General features: G+C 40.1%; 1 protein-coding gene across 1 annotated transcript in view; it reads left to right on the top strand.

Annotated features, from left to right (window-relative positions):
• Positions 1-18,835, top strand: part of DOP1A (DOP1 leucine zipper like protein A) — a 113,602-nt gene that overhangs the window by 13,836 nt on the left and 80,931 nt on the right. The window contains exons 2-5 of the mRNA XM_080667086.1: positions 6,930-6,949; positions 7,258-7,448; positions 10,468-10,649; positions 18,314-18,484. Of these exons, the coding sequence (XP_080523212.1) occupies positions 7,311-7,448; positions 10,468-10,649; positions 18,314-18,484 (491 nt within the window). The 5' untranslated portion in view covers positions 6,930-6,949; positions 7,258-7,310. The remainder of the gene's footprint in view (positions 1-6,929; positions 6,950-7,257; positions 7,449-10,467; positions 10,650-18,313; positions 18,485-18,835) is intronic.

Genomic DNA, 18,835 nt, shown 5'->3' with positions numbered 1-18,835 from the left:
TTGTTATTGTGTCTACTGGGAAGTAGACATTTTATCTTTTAATTCAAACAAAAACTCATTTGATAGAGGTAATGGCAAAGTTTTGTTTCTTGTTTGGGGTGATGGAAATGTTCTATATTTTAACTGTGTTGCAGAATCTTGATTGTTTTGACGGTTTTGTGGGTGTATGCATTAGTCATAACATCAAATGTTTGTTAAGTATGTGCAGTTTAATAAAATATTAAAAAAAACACCTAATTTGGCAATGACATTTTAATTTACATTCCTGAGACAATTTGAGATAGGTTAGTGAGGTTCTTCAGTTTTCCATTTTGGTATCTGTAAGTTCAGAGCCATATCTGATGCTTAATTATAACTTACTGGCCCTCATAATCAACTTACTTGATTCCTAGAATTGTGTTTTGTGTTGGTAATAATAGGGACAATGACTTTTAGAGCATTTTCTATGTGCCAGGCACTCTGTTGATTTTGATATGTTCTCTATTTAATTTTGACAACCATTGCGGTAGGTATTATCTCCTTTTACAGATGAGGAAACTGAAGCTTGCACATTTGCCCAAGGTCATACAGCTGCTAAGTAATTGGTAGAACTAGGATTTGGATTCCCATTTATCTTGACTTTTCATGGGTTGATGTTTCTACAAAACACTGGTTATTGAATACTAGTGACCCGGTGCACGAAATTCGTGCATATTAAAAGGGGATTAATTAGAGGAAATAATTTAATATTGCTATTTGCTCTTTCCTCTATAATAGAAGTGTCAGAGATGAAAGAAAATTAGTAAAATGTATATGAAAACCTTCCTCCTGTTAGAGTCTGGGGCTTACCACAGGACCCAGAATCAAGTCCCTGCCCACCCACATGCACCTCAAAATCGCATGAGACCCAGACTCGGCCGGACCCCCCCCCCCCATTGGGCTAGATCTAGACCCAGCCAGTCCCACCCTTGTCAAGCCCTGCCAGGCAGTGGGCGTAGCCTCAGGTCCCCTGGCCCGGCGCCAGGACGGGAGGCATGGCCTGAGGTCCCCCAGCCCAGACCAGGGCGGTGGGTATGCCTTGAGGTCCTCCGTCAAGCCCTGTCAGGTGGGGGTCACGGCCTGAGATCCCCTGTCAAGCCCCGCTGGGTGGGGGGCATGGCCTTAGGTCCCCTGTCAAGCCCCGCCAGGTGTGTGGGGGGGTGCAGCCTCAGGTCCCCCTGCCCAGCACCGGGAGGGGGTGCAGCCTCAGGTCCCCCGTCAAGCTCCACTGGCAGGGGGGTGCAGCCTCAGGTCCACTGTCAAGCCCTGCTGGGCAGGAGCACAGCCTGAGTTCCCCCGACCTAGCACTGGGGGGTGCACCTTGAGGTCCCCTGCCAAGCCCCGCTGGGTGGGGGGCATGGCCTGAGGTCCCCTGGCCCGGTGCTGGGGCGGGGGGTGTGGCCTGAGGTCCCCCGGCCTGGTGCCAGGGTGGGGGGCATGGCCTGAGGTCCCCTAGCCCGGCACCGGGACGGGAAGCACACCTTGAGGTCCCCTGTCAAGCCCTGCCAGGTGGGGGGCCCGGCCTGAGGTCCCCTGTCAAGCCCCACAGGGATTGGGGAGGGCATAGCCTCAGGTCCCTGCTGATTGCTCGTTAAGGCTCCTTATGGGAACTTGGCCTCAGCTGTGGGTGTAGCCATCTTTGTGATGGAGTGATGGTCAATTAGCATATTCCCTCTTTATTAGATAGGATGTGTATTTTTTGCCATGTGCCACCACCTTTCTGGAGGACAGGCAACATATAAAGTTTCCTTGGGAATATTATATTTGCATTATGATCTAAGTGTGATTTGTGGGCCATTTATAAATTATTTGGTAAGGAAACATGAAATGAGCACAGAAATGAAACTTAAGTATTTAGAAAATTGTAGCAGTTTGATGTTGCTTCAGCAACTAATACATGATTTTATATTTTAGGAAAATATCAGCCATGGAGTGGAGGGAAAAACTGGCTCTTCACAGAGAGTTTGAGGAGTTTTGATCTAAATAATTTAAAACATAAAATACTATAGAAAAATGTATCTGAGAATAATTTAACTCTATTATATATATACTTGATGAAAAATTGCATTAATTATATTTTGGCTGAAAAATTAAGCCAAAAGTGGTGCATCCCTAGACTTCTCCTCTGATATATGAATAATTTTATGGCATTAATATCATTGAGGAGGCATAACCAAATTTTTAGTCCAAGGGTCTATCTGACCATCTTTTCCATGGAAAAAAAAATACTGTAGCTCCCCTGCTGATGAAACTTCTACAGAATGTCCTTTTAAATTTTTAGCCATTTTCATAAGAGTTTGCTTTTAAGGTTCTACCTGAGTGTTACATGTGTCCTATGCTATGTGAACTCTTTTAATCATATTTAAATATCTAGAATTTTTTTGGCTAAATAAATAAGAAAATCCAAATTTCTTACTGACTCAACTTTTTTTTTTTTTTAGCTATAAATACATGCAAAAGTTATAAATGCCACAAACTTAGCTGGGTTTTTTGGCTTTTGTTTTTTGGTATGTTTTTGTATTTATTTTGCACAGTTAGTTTTTTTGTGCCAAATAAGAAAAGTATGTTTTTTTGTGCCAAATAAGAAAAGTATGTTTGAAGATAAGTCAATTAAATTAATATTGCTTCACAATTATATTATTATTACTCTGATTATAGATGACAACCCCTATTTTCATTGGTAGGAATTATTACTAAATTGTTTCTCAGGTTAGCCTGTCTATGCATATTATATATCTTCAAAATGGATGTGTTACATCTTATACTAGAAATATTGCTAAGGCAAAATAATTGTCCGTCAGTGAAATTTATATATGTGTTTACTCTACAACTAGTACATTCTAGGGTTTATTGTTTAGAATTTAGTTATTTCATTCTATTTTTATACTCTTTCAAAAAATCCATTCAAGTTGATCCCCCCCTGAGTTTAATTTGGTTTGCAATTCTGTCTTCTCTGATTTCTCAGACATATTTTAGTTTATTATAAGGTTCATTCTTCATTCCACATATGTCACTATCTATTAATATTTAACTATTAGTTATGACATTTATGACTTTAATTGCTTTAGTATGTCATTCAGTGTTTTGTATCTGAAATATTGTTGTGTGTGTTTATTATTAAATCTAGTTTTGAAAAATTTTAGAGACCAGCCCTAGCCAGTTTGTCTCAGTCTATAGAGCATTGGCCTGTGGACCAAAGGGTCCTGGGTTTGATTACAGTCAAGGGCATGTACCTTGGTTGCAGGCTCTTACTCAGCCCAGGCCCTGGTAGGGGCTCATGCGGGAGGCAACCAATCCATGTGTTTCTCTCACATGGATGTTTTTGTTGTCTTTCCCTCTCTCCTACTCTCCCTAAAAATCAATGGAAAAATATCCTCAGGTGAGGATTAATTGTCCGTCAGTGAAAATTTTAGAAACCATAGATTGATGATAAAACAGCTTGCATAGTTTTTAATTCCATATTTAACTACTATACTTAAACCACTATGTATGAACCCAGCTTGATCCTCAGTATTATAAGTTATGTGCTATGAAATATAACAGATACATATAAAACATAGTTCCTGCTCTCAAAGACTTCTAATTCTAGTAGGGAAACTGTAAACAGTATTACAGATGTCCCCCATTTTTCCCCCTTTGTCCCCCTCCTAGGGTCCCCACCCCACCCCACACATTCACGGCACTATTGTGTCCATGGGCTATGCACATATGCATGTAAGTTCTTTAGTTAATCTCTTCCTGCCCCTCTCTCCCCCCTTCCCTCTGAGATTTGTCAGTCTGTTCCATGCATCCTTGTCTCTGTACCTATTTTGTTCATCAGTTTATTTTGTTCATTAGATTCCACATATAAGTGAGATCATGTGATACTTGTCTTTCTTTGACTGGCTTATTTCTCTTAGCATAATGATCTCCAGGTCCATTCATGCTTTCTCAAAGAGTATGAGAACCTTCTTTTTTACAGCTGCATAGTATTCCATTGTATAAATGTACCACAGCTTTTTTATCCACTCATCTACTGATGGGCACTTGGGCTGTTTTCAGATCTTAGCTATCCTATACAATAATCCTATATAATAAAGAGGTAATATGCAAATTGACCCTCATGCCCTCACGTCACAAGATGGCCGCTCCCGTGTCATCACAAGATGGCTGCCCCCGCGTCATCACAAGATGGCCGCCACAAAATGCCCGCCCCGACATCAACACAAGATGGCCGCCCCCACATTGTCACAAGATTGCTGTCAGGGGAGGGCAATTGGGGGCCACCAGGCCTGAAGGGGAAGGCAGTTGGGGGTGATCGGGCTGGCAGGGGAGCAATTAGGTGTCAATCATGCCGGCAGTGGAGCAGTTAGGTGTCAATCAGGCTGGCAGGGTAGCAGTTAGGGGCTATCAGGCTGGCAGACAGAGTGGTTAGGGGCAATCAGGCAGCCAAGCAGGTGAGTGGTTAGGAACCAGCAGTCCCGGATTGTGAGAGGGATGTCTGACTGCTGGTTTAGGGGATCAGGCCTAAACCAGCAGTCAGACATCTCCCGAGGGGTCTCAGATTGGAGAGGGTGCAGGCTGGGCTGAGGGACAACCCCCCCCCCCCCCCCCCCCCCGCCAATGCACGAGTTTTGTGCACCAGGCCTCTAGTTGTAAATAATGCTGCTATAAACATAGAGGTGCATATATGCTTTCTGATTGGTATTTTGGGATTCCTAGGATATATTTCCAGAAGTGGGATTGCTGGGTAAAAGGCAGATCCATTTTTAATGTTTTGAGGAAATTCCGTGCTGTTTTCCACAGTGGCTTCACTAGTCTGCATTCCCAACAGCAGCGTACTAGGGTTCCCTTTGCCCCACATCCTTGCCAGCACTTGTTGTTGATTTATTGATGGTAGCCATTCTGGCAGGTGTGAGTTGATACCTCATTGCAGTTTTAATTTGCATTTCTCTGGTTATTAATGACACTGAGCATTTTTTTATATTTCTCTTATCCATCTGTATGTCCTCTTTGGAGAAGTGTCTACACAGGTTCTTTGCCCACTTTACAGTAGTAATTCTTAATCTTTTAATGATTATGTAGAAAAATATATTTGTAAATATTATTAAAGTAGTAGATATATCTCCCCAATAAAATGTAAGATTTTGCATGTAATCTGAGAAAATTCACAGAACCATGAGGCTCATTTTATTTATACATAGTTCATATATATCTTTGAGATAATTTGCATACCATATGATTCACCCACTTAAAGTGTATAACTCAGTGGTTTTCAGTACATTCACAGAGTTGTGTAACCATTCCTACAATCAATTTTAAAACATTTTTATTATCCCAAAAAGAAACCCCATTCTCATTAGGAATCGCTCCAGTTCCCCCCTTATTCCTCTGCTCTCTTCCCCCTCCACCCTAAGCAAAAACTAATTTTCTGTCTCTATAGATTTATCTATTCTGGACATTTCATATTAATGGAATAATGTATGTTTTTTATGAATGATTTCCTTTACTTAGCATGTTTTCAGGGTTCATCCATGTTGTACTTCACTCTGTTCTTATGGTTGAAGAATATTCCATTGTGTATTCTATTAATCCACACATCAATTGATGGATATTTGGGTTCTTTTCTTTTTTTGGCAATTATGAATAATGCCTTTTTGAGCATTAATATAAACGTTTTTGTGTGGACATGTTTTCATTTCTCTTGGGTATGTATGTATAACTATATCGGAATTGCTGAGGCATAAGGTAATTCTATGTTTAACCTTTTGAGAACTGCCAGACTATTTTTTAAAGCAGCTGTACTAATTTGCATTCACACCAGCAGTGTAGAAGGGTTCCAGTTTTTCTGTATCTTTGCCAATACTTGTTATTGTCTTTTTTATCCTAGGCATCCTAGTTGTGTGAAGTATCAAATTGTGGTTTTCATTTGCATTTCCCTGGTGATTAAGGATGTTAACTCATTTTATATACTTATTGACCATCTATTTATATAAAAGCCTAAGTGATGGAACGACTGAACGACCGAATGACCATTTGACCAGTTGCTATGATGTTCACTGACCACCAGGGGGCAGATGCTCAACACAGGAGCTGAACCCAGCCCATGAACCCAGCTCTAGGGAAAGATGCAGAGTTAGTTAAAAGTCAGGTAGAATACCAAAGTAATTGGAGGAGAGGCCACATTGGTTTCTAAGTTAAGCCTCAATTAAATCCTGTTACTACTCTGTGTTGGTTATCTATTGCTGTATGACAAATCAACCCCCAACTTAGTGGCTTAAAACTGCAAACTTTCTGTAGGTCATGAATTTGAGGGACTTAGCTATGTAGTCTGGCTTAGGTTCTCTCATAAAGTTATAATCAAGACGTTGATTGGTGTTGCTGTCAAATCAAGGCTTGCCTGGGGATGGAGGATCTGCTTCTAAAATGGCTCATTCTCTTGGCTGTTGGCATAAAATTTCTGTTCCTCACCGCAGGGACTTCTCCATAGGGCTCTTAGAGGTGCCCACATGACATGGTGGCTGGCTTTCCCAGAGCTAATGATGAGAGAGAAAGAGAGAGAGAGAGGGAGGAAGAGAGAGAAAATGGAGCTGGAATGGTTTTATGAAATAGGCAGAAATGATGATGTATAATGGCTAAGAGTGATTATTTTCCTTAGAACTGAGTTACAGAGTTCAGCCCAAAGGACTGGAGGATTAGGTTCCACTTATTGCAAGTAATATCAAAGAATTTGTGAATATATTTTAAACCACTGCATGTACTTGTCAGTTTTATTAAAATTAAGAAATTAAGGTCTAATTTCAAAGACCTAATGTTCCTTTGTACAATATGCTATTTTATTGCTTAATAAAATAAGGTGATCTCCAAGTCATTTATTTTTCTTTCTGTCTTTTTTCTTTTTGCATGTCCTTTGATGTTTACAATCTAACTAGGATCAAAACAAAGTGAAGAGGTATGTATATCAGAAATGTTATTTCAGCAAAGATGACTGTGAAATAACATGATTTCTAAATTAAAATAAGTGCAGAATATTTTCTGCTTGTCTATATCCCTAAAATCTCAGCCATTTTTCCAGTTCCTAGGAAGGATTACAGAGTGAGTTATCTTTGAAGCTGTTTTTGAATTCTTCTATGAACCTGTGTACTGTTCACCAAAGTATTAATCACTTCTAATTTAAGAAACATTTAAAGTTAGATATTAACTTCATCCGAACCCATTTTAATACTTTACTTTAGTTCCTCCTGCAAAATTCTTTTGTAGGTAATGATTTTACATGATTTTGGAACTGGCCTCTAGTGGGACACTGTGGGAGGATGAACACAGAAGAGCTGGAGTTATTGAGTGACTCCAAATATAGAAACTATGTAGCCGCAATTGACAAAGCACTGAAGAATTTTGAATATTCCAGTGAATGGGCAGATTTGATATCGGCACTTGGAAAACTTAATAAGGTATGTCAGTCTTACCCATTTCATAAAAAGTAATAGAAAACAGAAATCGGTGTCTATACTTATTAGATTTCTCTAAATCTTGAAGTAGAAATTTGAAAACATAATCTCAATTACTTTTTTTATTGCTACTTTACTTTTTCCAGTTGCATGACTGTGTTGTCAGGCATATTTTTAAGGCCAAAACTACAGTGCTTGAAAGTTAGTTGTTATCATCCTATCTAATAAAAAACTAATATGCAAATTAACCATCACTCCGCTACACCGACAAGCCATGTCCACCAGCCAATCAGGAGCAAGTATGCAAATTTACCCAACCAAGATGGCTGTGGCCAAGGAGCGAGCAGGAGGCTTGGGTTTCCCTGGCATTGGAGGAAGCCAAACTTTCCGCACACCCTGGCCAGCTCAGGCCTCCACTCAAGGCTACAAAGTTTCAATTATAGAAGATAAATAAATCCCAATAAAAATGGCAGCAGCCACGGAGCTGGAGAGAGCAGGAGGCTTGAGTTGCCCCTGGCGATGAAGGAAGCCAAGTTTCCACAGCCCTTGGTCTCTGCTCAAGGCTACAAAGTTTCAATTGTAGAAGATAAATAAATCCCAGATACCAGGGCCTCCACTTGGGTCACTGGGGGTTGTGGCCGGCCTGCAAATCACCACAGGCCCCTCGCCCAGGCTGCCCCACGCCCCAAGGGGACCCCCACCCTGATCCGGGACACCCTTCAGGGCAAACCAGCTGGACCCCACCCATGCACCAGGCCTCTATCCTATATAATAAAAGAGTAATATGCAGATTGACCATCACTCCAACACACAAGATGGTTGCCCCCATGTGGCCAAAGATGGCTGCCCCCATGTGGACACAAGATGGCCACCACAAGATGGCCAGCAGGGGAGAGCAGTTGGGAGGGACCAGGTCTGCAAGGGAGGGCAGTTTGGGGCGATCAAGCCTGCAGGGGAGGGCAGTTGTGGGGGACCCAGGCCTGCAGGGGATGGCAGTTAGGGGTGACCAGGCCTGCAGGGGAGGGCAGTTAGGGGCAAACAGGCTGGCAGGGAAGCAGTTAGGCAGCAATCAGGCTGGCATGGGAGTAGTTAGGGGGCAATCAGGAAGGCAGGCAGGCGAGCAGTTGGGAGCCAGCAGTCCTGGATTTGAGAGGGATGTCCGACTGCCCGTTTAGGCCCGATCCTTCTGGGATCGGGCCTAAACGGGCAGTCGGACATTCCTCGAGGGGTCCCAGATTGGAGAGGGTGCAGGCTGGGCTGAGGGACACCCCCCCCATGCATGAATTTTGTGCACCGGGCCTCTAGTTACCTATAAAAATACAAGACTAAGAATCAAATATCCTAACCATTTCTGTAACTGAGCATCTAATATGGTTCTAGAGTTCCTAGCAACGAAGTGGAAACCTGCATATGGAAAGCAGTAACTAATATGTCTTTCCAAATGGTATGTAGCAGTAAGGAAATATTTTTTATGTAGGCAAGCCTTAGTTATAGTCAGTACAGTACTTTTTACAAAAGTGACAAGCAGTCACTTGGAGCTTGGTCTTGAATAATCTTTCTTGACTTGAGTGGTTTTTATCCACTATAATTTTGGTGGTACCATTGATCAACTCATAGTTTTAAATTTTGACCTTTGTTTTAAATTAAATTTTTTTATCACCTTATACCCATAGTTTTTTATATTTTGGACTTAAACGGTTGTCATTGAATAGGAATACTTCTAAATATTAAGTGGATCAGGGGAGGAGATAGAAAAGGAAAACTCAATAACAATTATTTTTTTATTTTTATTTTCATTTTTTATCTTTACCTGAAGATATGTTTTTATTGATTTTAGAGAGAGAAGAAGGTTGGGGTGGGGGGGAAAGAGAGAGAGTGGGAGAGAAACATTGATATGAAAGAGAATCATTGATCCCTATGCACCCAGACCATGGAATTGGCAACCGAGGTATGTGCCCTAACTGGGAATTGACCCCGCAACCTTTTTTTGTTTTGTTTTTTAAAAGGGATGATGCTCTAATCAACTGAGTGACCAGGGTTGGGCCCAATAATAATTTTAAAATCAAATAGCTTAGCATAGAGTTATTAGGAAAGAAATTTATCTTAAAATACACACCAAGAACATTAGTTTTCCACCTGATACTCTAGATCAGTGGTCGGCAAACTGCGGCTTGCAAGCCACATGCGGATCGCGAGCCACGGTTTCCTGCTCTGTTGACTAATGAGTTTGCCGACCACTGACCTAGACTCTCAATTCCAATAATTACAGGCTGCTGTTGTTCCTTGTGATTAAGCCCCTATCCCAGCGGTCGGCAATTCATTAGTCAACAGAGCAGCAAACCGTGGCTCGCGAGCCGCAGTTTGCCGACCACTGCTCTAGATAATTACCCTGATATCTTAAAAAGAAAATCTTACATTTTCAGTGTGCCAATTGCAACTAAAAGTACCAGTTTGCTTAAAGGTAGTTAGGTTCCCTTTGGTCTAAAGATTCTCTTTCTGAAGACTTGCTAGGAACTATGTTTAAAAGTAATTCAGGATTGTGGAAATTAATTATTGTAAGTATTACAATTACTTGATATAATATGATACACTAAAGTAGTGGTTGTCCCTCTTCCAACTATATATCTATGTTGAAGTCCAATATTCTCTATATATTTCTAAAGACATATCAAAAATAGATCAAAGGCTGATTAACATTAAAGTTTTACAAAAATATAAAACAATGCCTCTCATGAATAAATTTTTGGAAATATAGTTATTTTTAATAAAAATGTTATTTCTGTTAACATGCAATGGAGTCTTAAAAGCACATTAAATATTTTTTTAATTTTCAGTTTTAATTTCAAATATGCTATACCTTGATAGATACAACTGACAAAAGTAAAAGTTCTTTGATCTTCTCTCTAATATTTTGAAGTATAAAGAAGTTCTGTAAGGATTTTTTATGATAGTGTGTTAGAAAGTGGAAATAATATGAGATGTAGTATTTTTTTCTCAACTGAATTAAAATGTTTTCTTCAAGGTTTTACAGAATAATGCAAAGTACCAAGTGGTGCCCAAAAAGCTGACCATAGGCAAACGCCTAGCTCAGTGTCTGCATCCAGCATTGCCAGGTGGAGTTCATCGGAAGGCACTTGAAACATATGAAATTATCTTCAAAATCATTGGACCTAAGCGACTTGCCAAAGATCTTTTTTTATATAGGTAAGAATAATTTTACTATCTATTTACATGTAAATAAAAATATTTTTTTAACTATGCTTTTTGTAGTAAAAGCTAAAAAATGGAAAATTCCTTGATGGAGGTTTTCAGATACGGATTTTTGAAAAATTTTTTAGAGGTAGAGAAGAAGGGGTGAGGTGAGAGGGAGGGAGAAAGAGAGAAGGAAATATCATTTTGTTGTTCCACTTATCTGTGCATTCACTAGTTGCTTCTTGTATGTGCCCTGGCCAGGGATCCAACCTTAAGCGTATCAGGACAGTGCTCTAACCAATTGAGCTATCTGGCCAGGGCCTTAGATATGTATCCTAAATATTTGATAGTTAAGTGATTCAGAAAAATTTAGAATATTCCTTAATATATAATTTTTTTTCTTGGAGATCATTTATGAAGTTTTCATTCAAAATTATTGAGACTACAGTATTTTCTACCTTTTTAAGCTTGAAAGTATCTTGAGAAAAAATAAGATACCTTGATCTCTCAGTAACTTTCAACATTCTCTACTTGAAGTATTCTTTTCTCTTGGCTTCTGTGGTACCATGTTCTCCAGTTTAGTTACTTGATCACTTGCCTTCTCTCCTTTCCCTGATATCTACATATGGAGTTTCTTAGGGCTTGCTTAGTCCTGTGCCTTATGATATCACTTTATATTCACTTCTTGGGCAGGTTTATCCTTTCCCATGATTTATCTTTAATGTGCAATTAACTTATTTTGCTTAGCATGATATTCGCAAGATTTATTCATGTTGTCGCAAATGGCAGTATTTCATCTTTTCTTATGGGCTGCGTAATATTCCATTATATATATTTGCCACATCTTTTTTATCCATTCATCTATTGAGGTGTTGCTGGGTCATATAAATCAAATAGGAAAAGTCAAGAATCTATGGTTCACTCATGTGTAGGATATAAACTAAACGTAACAAATGAACAGACAAATGAAAACTTATAGACACAGACAACAGTATGGTGGTTACCAGAGGGGAAGGGAGGTTGAGGGGCAGTAAAAGGTAAAGAGGGGTCAAATATATGGTGACTGTGGGTGGTAAATACACAGTGCAATATACAGATGATATATCATAGAATTGCACACTTGAAACCTATATACTTATATTAACCATTGTCACCTCAATAAATAATTTTTTAAAAAGGGAAATTGAAGCTCAATATCCTCCTCCTTCCCATGTACATTCTGTCACTACCAGTTCTGTCTCATAGTGGTTAAGAGCAGAGGCAAGACTGCTTACCTTTACCAATAACTCGTTCTGTGACATGGGGCCATTTTCTTCACCTTTTGTGTGTGTGTTTTCATCTGTAAAATGACTAATTTTATAAGTTGTTAATAGAATTAAGAGAGTTAATATATTTAAAGTGCTTAGAACAATGTGCAACATTAGTTCAATAAATGTTAGCTATTCTGATATACCAGTATGTCACAAATACATTTATTTCTCTCTACTTTCACTAGCAGCATCCACTCTAAATAAGCATCATATCTAGTCTGGTCTTTTATCATTGGCCTCATAACATTTACACATCTGTTCTTATCCTCTTATATATACCCTTTTCTCCACATAATAGCAGAGTAAACCTTATAGTATATTAAATATTGTCATTCCACTGCTAAAAACCTTCACTGAACTCTTTCTGTCATACTTAAAAGCAAAATTCAAAGTCCTAACCATGGCTTCTATGGCTTTATATAGCCTGGCCCTGGCCCTGTCAATGCTCTTCAACCCCTACCACTTTCCCCCCAATTTATTCCATTCTGGTGACACAGATCTCTTTGCTTATTCTTCCTCATTTTCTTTGCTTTTCCCTTACCCTAAATATTCTAATATAGGTCTCTGATTAAACATCAACTCCTCAGAGAAGACTTGCCTAATTACCCCACCTGAAATAGCTCTTCCTCTATATCTTTGTAGTTTTACTATGATGTATTCAGGTATCTTTTTATTTATCCTGTTTTGGGTTCATTGGAATTTTTAAATCTATGGACTAATGCTCTAATCACTTCTGGAATCTCTTTGAGAGAAAATTTGCCTTTACTCTATTTTCTCTTCCATTATTTTGGAAATATGATTACTAGTAAACATATGTTAGATCTTTTCACTCTGGCTTCCCCATCTCTTAAACCTTTGTCTGTAATGCATTCTGGGTAATTTCCTCTTACCTAGCTTCCAGGTTACTAATTCTCTCTTTTTTTCATGTATTTATAAAATGTTTTGTTCTCCTCCCCCATCTTTATACCACAGTAAGTACAGTTAACACATTCATCTCCTTGCATAGTTACATATGCATGTTTATGCTAATACTAGAGGCCCAGTGCATGAATTCGTGCACTGGTGGGGCCCCTTGGCCTGTCTGGTTATTGAGGCCTATTGGGGGGCTAGCCGGCGGCGGGGAGGGACCGCGGGAGGTTGGCTGTGGGAGCGCACTGACCACCAAGGGGAAGCTCCTGCATTGAGTGTCTGCCCCCTGGTGGTAAGTGTTTGTCATAGTGACTGGTCGACCAGTCATTCCGGTCGTTCAGTCTTAATGGTCGCTTAGGGCATTTGGGGCAAGATCAGGCCTGCAGGGGACGGCAGTTGGGGGTGAGATCAGGCCGGCAGGGGAGGGCAGTTAGGGGTGATCAGGCAGGCAGAGGCAGTTAGGGGCGATCAGGCCAGCAGGGGAGAGCAGTTAGGGGCAAGATCAATAGTACCAAAAGATTCAGTGAAATTCCTATCAAGATTTCAATGGCATTTTTTACAGAAAAACTTTAAAAAATCCTAAAATTCATTTGGAACCACATAGGACCTTGAATAGTCAAAGAAATCCTGAGAAAGAAGAACAAAGCTGAAGGCATCACACTTTCTAATTTCTGATATTACAAAGCTATAGTAATCAAAACAGTATCAGGCCGGCAGGGGAGGGCAGTTAGGGGCGATCAGGCAGGCAAGCAGAGAGGTTAGAGGCAAACAGGCAGGCAGGGGGGCAAGGTAGGGGTGATCAGGCCAGCAGGGAGGCAAGGTAGGGGCAATTAGGCTGGCAGGGGGGCAAGGTAGGGGCGATTAGGCAGGCAGGCAGAGGGGTTAGGGGCAATCTGGCAGGCAGGCAGGCAGGCAGGTAGTTAGGAGCCAGTCGTCCCGGATTTCAAGAGGGATGTCTGAGGGGTCCCAGATTGGAGAGGGTGCAGGCCGGGCTGAGGAACCCCCCTCCATGCATGAATTTCATGTACCGGGCCTCTAGTGTTCTATAAATGTATGTTAGGTCCAGTGGGTCTATAGTGTTCTATAATTCAGTTTACTTATTCAGTCTGATCTTCATATGTTCCCCCTGTGATCAATGTGAGGTGAGACCCAACTGAACCTACTGGGAAGCATTCCACAGTCCTGAGGGTGCTGGATGTCTACCTGGGGCTTTTTCTCACTGGAGGAACTATAGGGCAAGAGTGTGGTACTGTGCCAACCTGGGGAGGGCCATACAATCAGAGTGTAACCATTCCTCTTACCCTTTCAGTGTGGTCCTTCTCAGTCTTTGTGGTCCAGAGGTGGTGCTTAATCCTCACCCCATTATTTGGGATTTTCACAATGTATCTTGTCTATGGATAGTTGGTAGTTTGTTCCTCTTGTGACAGGGACTGCAGTTGGGAGCAACTTATATTGCTATCTAGATCATTAATTCTTTCTCTCTTTTTTTATTTTATTTTATTTTTTTAAAATATATTTTATTGACTTTTTACAAAGAGGAAGGGAGAGGGATAGAGAGCCAGAAACATCGATGAGAGAGAAACATCGATCAGCTGCCTCCTGCACACCCCCTACGGGGGATGTGCCCGCAACCAGGGTACATGCTCTTGACTGGAATCGAAGCCGGGATCCTTCAGTCCGCAGGCCGACGCTCTAGCCACTGAGCCAAACTGGTTAGGGCTCTCTCTCTTTTTTTTTAATTGTTGCTGTAATTTACATACAGTAAAATGAACAGATCATAAGTATTCAGTTTGATAAGTTTTGTCAAATGTAGTCAATTGTGTAAGATAAGACATTTCTTAAAGCAAGATAAGACATTTCTGTCACTAGAAAATTTCCTCCTATCCTTTTTTAATCAGAATATCTACCTCTCCAGCTATCTATCTTTCTCTCCCTGTGTCTCTTCCTCTTTGTCCCTCTCTTTTTCTGTTTCTGTTTATATCTATACTAGAGGCCCGGTGCACAAAATTCGTGCATGGGAGGGGGTCCCTCAGCCCGGCCTGCATCCTCGCAATCTGGGACCGCTCGAGGGATGTTTAACTGCTGGTTTAGGCCCAATCCCACAGGGAAACTGGCAGTAGGACATCCCTCTTGCAATCCGCTGGCTCCTAACTGCTCGCCTGCCTGCCTGCCTGATTGCCCCTAACCACTCTGCCTGCCTCATCGCCCCTAACTACTCGCCTGCCTGCCTGATGCCCCTAACTACTCAGCCTGCCTGCCCGATCGCCCCTAACCAGTCGCCTGCCTGCCTCATCACCCCTAATCACCTCTGCCTGCCTGATCACCCCTAACTGCTTGCCTGCCTTCCTGATCACCCCTAACCACTCTCCCTGCCTGCCTGATTGCCCCTAACTGCTAGCCTGCCTACTTGATCACCCTTAACCCCTCTGTCTGCCTGCCTGCCTGCCTGATCACCCCTAACCACTTGCCTGCCTGCCTGATCGCCCCTAACCGCTCTCCTGACTGCCTAATCTCCCCTAACTGCCTCTGCCTCGGCCCCCGCCACTGCAGCTTCATCCAGAAGGATGTCAGGAATGACGTCTGGAAGGTTGTTTGGCTGTCCGGTCTAATTAGTATATTAGGCTTTTATTATTATAGATACCTATATTTATGTATATGTATATTTATTTATCCCCCAAGTTTGTGGCTTGTCTTTTCACTCCTAAATGACATCTTTTAAAAATCAAAATTTCTTAATGCTCTTTTTTGAAGAAGTTTCTTAATTTTAATGAAACCTAGATTTATGTATATGTATATGTATTTATCCCTCAAGTTTGTGGCTTGTCTTTTCACTCCTAAATGACATCTTTTAAAAACTAAAATTTCTTAATGCTCTTTTTTGAAGAAGGTTCTTAATTTTAATGAAATCTAGTTTATCAACTTTTCTTTTATATGTGGTCATTTTGTGTGTTTAAGGAATCTTTACCTTGGATATTATTGCTAAAACTTAGAAATACAATGGTTTTTTCTATATTGACTTTGTATCCAGCAACTTTGCAAAATTCACCTATTTTTTTCTAATAGTTTTTAGACTCTTTGGAATTTTCAGTATATACAGTCATGTTATAATAATGAGTTTTATTATTTATAGTCCAGCTTTAAGATACTTTATTTTTGCTTGTCTTATTGAACTGACTGGGAACTCTAATACAGTGTTAAAGAGAAGTGGTGATGATGAACATCACTCTCATGTTCTCCACCTTAGGTAGAAAGTGTTCAATATTTTTAAAGTTTTAATACACCTCTCCTTTCTGGAATATGTGTAATTTGCTTATGATTTGTAATCTTTATGTCACTGGATTTATTTTGCCTTTTTTTTTTTTTAGTTGTCTTGAATCTATGTTCACTAAAGAGTGACTGGTTTAACATTTTTATCTGGTTTGATGTTAAGGTGGAAAATTTTTTCAATTTTCTAGAACAGTGGTCGGCAAACTGCGGCTCGTGAGCCGCGGTTTGCCGCTCTGTTGACTAATGAGTTTGCCGACCACTGTTCTAGAAGTTTTATAAGATACAGTTTCTTCCTTAAATATTTGGATGATTTCCTCATTGAAGCCATTTGGAGTTTATCTTTGTAGGAGAGTTTATAGTTAGAAATTTAATTTCTTTAGTAGGTATAGGACTATTTAAAATTTTTACTTATGTCAGTTTTTATCTTAGAAATTTGCCCATTTTATCTAAATGTTTAGGTCTGTCTCCCTGAAGTTGTTCATTATATACTACTAGAAGCCCGGTGCACGACATTCGTGCACTGGGGGGCTGGGGCCCTCAGCCCAGCCTGTTCCCTCTCACAGTCCGGGAGCCCTCGAGGGATGTCCGACTGCCAGCTTAGGCCCGCTCCCCATGGATCCTCATTGATCTTTGCAATATATATGATCTATAGTGGTGTCTCTTTCACTCTTGGCATTAGTGACTTCAACCTCCTTTTTTCCACTTTGATCAGTCTTATGAGTTTACCAATTTTATTAGTTGTTTGAAAAATAAACTTTTAGCTTTGCTGGTTCACTTTACCGTGAATATGTTTTCTCTTTCTTTAATTTCTGCTCAGATAAGTCTTCTCTGAACAACTGTTTAAAATTGCAATACTTGCTCCTGGCTTTTCCTTCTCTGCCTTTTTTTTAACTCTGTGACACTTATCACTATCTGAGATATTGAGATATATATTGTTGGGTTACTGTATGTATTCTACCTTAGTTCCTTGAAAATAAGTTTTATGAGGGTATGGGGCAGGAATTTAAAAAAAAATATTGATATCAGAGAGGAATGGAGAGGGAGAGATAGAAACATCAATGATGAGAGAGAATCATTGATCAGCTGCCTCCTGCATGCCCCCTACTGGGGATCAAGCCCCCAACCCAGGCATATGCCCTTGACCAGAATCAAACCTGAGACCCTTCAGTCTGCAGGCTGATGCTCTATCCACTGAGCAAAACCAGCTAGGGCAGGAATTTCTTCATATAATTTATTAATTGTTATAGCCTCAACACCTTAAAAACTATGTGACAGGTAATAGACCCTGAATGAATAATCTAAAGAAACGTTATTTGTTAAATAATTCAGTTCTTTGATACTATAAATATTATAATGAATGGATGTTGAATTTTGTCAAATGTTTTTTCTGTGTTTATTGAGAAGAATACTAGTATATGATGTTTTTCTTTTCTTTTTTTTTAAATATATTTTATTGATTTTTTACAGAGAGGAAGGGAGAGGGATAGAGAGTTAGAAACATCGATCAGCTGCCTCCTGCACACCTCCTACTGGGGATGTGCCCACAACCAAGGTACATGCCCTTGCCCGGAATCGAACCTGGGACCTTTCAGTCCGCAGGCCGACGCTCTATCCACTGAACCAAACCGGTTAGGGCTGATGTTTTTCTTTAATTCTATTAATGTGATGTGTTGCATTGGTGGTTTTTGTTTTTGTTTTGGGGGCGGGGCGCATATGTTTGGGCATCCCAGGTATAGATCCCACTTGATCATGGTGAATAATTCCTTTAAAGTGCTGGTGAACTCAGTTTGCTAGTATTTTATTGAGCATTTTTGCACCATATTCATCAGGATATTGGTTCATAGTTTTCTTTTCTGCCAGTGTCCTTTTCTGGCTTTGGTTTGGCCTCAGAAAATGAGTTTGGGAGTGTTCTCTTTTCTTTGATTTTCTTGGAAGGATTGTCATTAATGATTCTTTAAATGCTTGCTAAGATTCACCAGTGAATTCATTTGGTCCTGAGCTTTTCTTTGTTGGGAGATTTTTTTTTTTATTAGTGATTCAATCTCCTTACTAGTAATTGGTCTATTCAGACTTTGTATTTCTTCCAGAATCAGTCCTAGTACTTTGTATGTTTCTAAGAATTTTTCCATCTCTTCTAGTGTGTCTAGTTTATTGGCATATAGTTGCTAATGGTTTTATATTTTTAAACAGTTCTGGATTATTTCCTCTTCTTGCAAATGCTGCCATGTCTGTGAAACCAACATTGCTAAGTTTGTATGAGATATATTACCTGCCTTTGGGTAAAACACTGAAGCCTGGTCTACAAGGATTGCTAACTGGTATTCTTCCTGGCTTAGAAGAAGGATCAGAGTACTATGAGAGGTAAGATGGTATGCAGCTAAGTAATCAAAGTCATGGATTTGTCAGCAAGCATCCTTAAATCAGTAATGTTTTTAACATCACAAAAATTAACTCTTCTAGATACTTCAGTATACCACCTGAAGGTTTCTGTAGCAAAACAATTATTGTAATTATCTAGTCTGTGTATCACATGGAAAATAAAGCCAGGTGATAAGAGCACACACTTGGGAGATAAATGGATTAGGTTCAAATCCTGGCTCAACAGATACTATGTGAGCTCAGGAGAGCTTTTTTAAACATTTATGAACTTTTTTCAATTTCCTCATCTATAAAACAGGCATAATACTTATTTCAGTGTGTTATTGTAATAAT

This window comes from Plecotus auritus, assembly GCF_963455305.1.
Source record: "Plecotus auritus genome assembly, chromosome: 4".
NCBI lineage: Eukaryota > Metazoa > Chordata > Mammalia > Chiroptera > Vespertilionidae > Plecotus > Plecotus auritus.
This window is presented reverse-complemented; position numbering and strand designations above follow the sequence as displayed.